Genomic DNA, 2,136 nt, shown 5'->3' on the forward strand with positions numbered 1-2,136 from the left:
TATATATATATTTCCCCCCTCAATGACCGAACGGCGAAATGACCAGAATGACTGGTTGACTAATCACTATGACGTGCACTGACCACCAGGGGGCAGACGCTCAACGCAGGAGCTAACCCGTGGTGGTCAGTGTGCTCATACAGTGGAAGCGCCGTTTGGCTGACCTGAATGAGTGGCTGCTTCCACAGCGGGAGCAGCCGCAAGGAGGCCCAAGGTGAGGCTGAGTCTCTGCACCTATCAAATACCTGAGACAATCCAGACTCTGGCCTGACCCCACCAGCTGCTGTAGTCCTTCTAAGGTGTTTTCTAGAAAGAGTGCAAGGAGCTGGCATAGGCGGATGGCAAGAGGGGATATGACTGTGGACTCCCCGGGGAGGCTGTCCTGATGGCTGAGGATCCTGGAGCACGGCTGTCCTCTGTCTCAGGATTCAATCATTTTTATTATTAGGATATCTAAGAAAGAAAAGCACAAAAATAAAATAAATGTTTAGAAGAGTAGTCATCTTCAATGAGAAATTGTTAATAAATATCCTTGGCAAATATTTCTTACATATTGCTTTTTTAGTTTAGAGCTAACTCCATTAAAATCACTCCTGTATTGTATAGATTCTAAACAGTATTTGCTTTCCATATATTCAAAAGTGATTATCACTGCCCTGGCTGGTTTGGCTCAGTGGATAGAGCGTCAGCCTGTGGACTGAAGGGTCCCAGGTTCGATTCTGGCCAAGGGCACCAAAAAAAAAAAAAAAGTGATTATCACTGTATAAAGCAATACCAATAATCATTGCAGATTCATGAGTATCTTCATGTTAAAGGACTTCATCTACAGTTTTTGTGACCTATAACATTGCATACGAAATGTATAACATTGACATTTTTTATTCTATAATGAACTAGAACTTGACAAATTTAATAGTCATGATAATGATATTCAATAAATTTGGAATTTGAAAAAAAATATTGAAATAGTTATTGAAATGAGCTATATAAAATAAATTATCAATAAATACTGTGGGAAGCACTTTGTGGTTATTGACTTTGATTATAGAAAATGTATTTTCTTGTATTCCTTTTGCTATTTAGGTCGCTGTGTATTTCAGATCTGGAAACCTCTGGAACAAGTAATCACAGAAACTGCAAAGAAGATTTCAACTCCTGTAAGTTAAAGACAGCTTTCATTAGAAAGCTCATTTTGATTTTTAAGTATCATATTTGACAGTAATTAAAAAAAAAAGTCTTGAATTTTCCAACTTTGTGGAAGGTTTACTTCTTTTATTATATCCTCAGAGAGTTTGTCTCATTTATTGATTTAGATTTTTTTAAGGTTCTTGGTCACATTTTTATATCCAAACTTTTTTATGGTTTTGACATCTAATTATTTCTTACTATTGCATTCTTTTAGTATTATTACATCAATTTTGAGGTAATTTATTTTCCTTGTTTAATTAATATTCATTTGTTCACTTAGTGATTGTTTACTGTAAACCAGTCCCTGTGCCATGAGCTGGGTATGGCTGGTGAACAAAATATATGTGGTCTCTGATCTGGTGTGGCCCACACAAGTGTTTATTTCATCCTGAAATTTGAAACTAATCCCCTTGTACCGCCACAACTGGTCATCTTGAACATAAAATATAAGATTCCAAACTTGAAATCTGTAGGGCTTTTACATTAATCTACTAGCATCATAGCTGCACTGCTGAGCTAAAGGTAAGTGATGAATAAATGATAGGTAACTCTATAAGGTGGTAAACTGGTTTGGGACAACTGGAGACAATACAAAGAGAATTCACTGAAACATCTTACCTAATAATAGACAAACATGAAAATTGACCGTACTTTCGCTATGCCTTAAGCCACGCCCACCAGCCAATCAGAGCGACTATATGCAAATTAACCCAACCAAGATGGCGGCCAGCAGCCACGGAGCTGGAGCGAGCAGGAGGCTTGCTTGCTCCAGTGATGGAGGAAGCCAGCCTGCTGCGGCCTGCTCTGAGCTCCACTCAAAGCAACAAAGTTCTTTTTTTATTTTTTTTTATTTTTATTATTATTACTTTTTTTATTGTCTAAAGTTTACATATGTCTCCTTTTCCCCCAATTGACCCCCCCCCCCACCCTCGAGCCATTCCCACCCCT

The 2,136-nt window shown here is 38.3% G+C and overlaps 1 protein-coding gene across 1 annotated transcript in view; it reads left to right on the forward strand.

Moving 5' to 3' along the window:
- Positions 1–2,136, forward strand: part of DNAJC15 (DnaJ heat shock protein family (Hsp40) member C15) — an 80,479-nt gene that overhangs the window by 35,448 nt on the left and 42,895 nt on the right. The window contains exon 3 of the mRNA XM_006083511.3: positions 1,084–1,157. Within this exon, the coding sequence (XP_006083573.1) occupies positions 1,084–1,157 (74 nt within the window). The remainder of the gene's footprint in view (positions 1–1,083; positions 1,158–2,136) is intronic.

This window comes from Myotis lucifugus, unplaced genomic scaffold (assembly GCF_000147115.1).
Source record: "Myotis lucifugus unplaced genomic scaffold, Myoluc2.0 scaffold_7, whole genome shotgun sequence".
Taxonomy (NCBI): Eukaryota; Metazoa; Chordata; class Mammalia; order Chiroptera; family Vespertilionidae; genus Myotis; species Myotis lucifugus.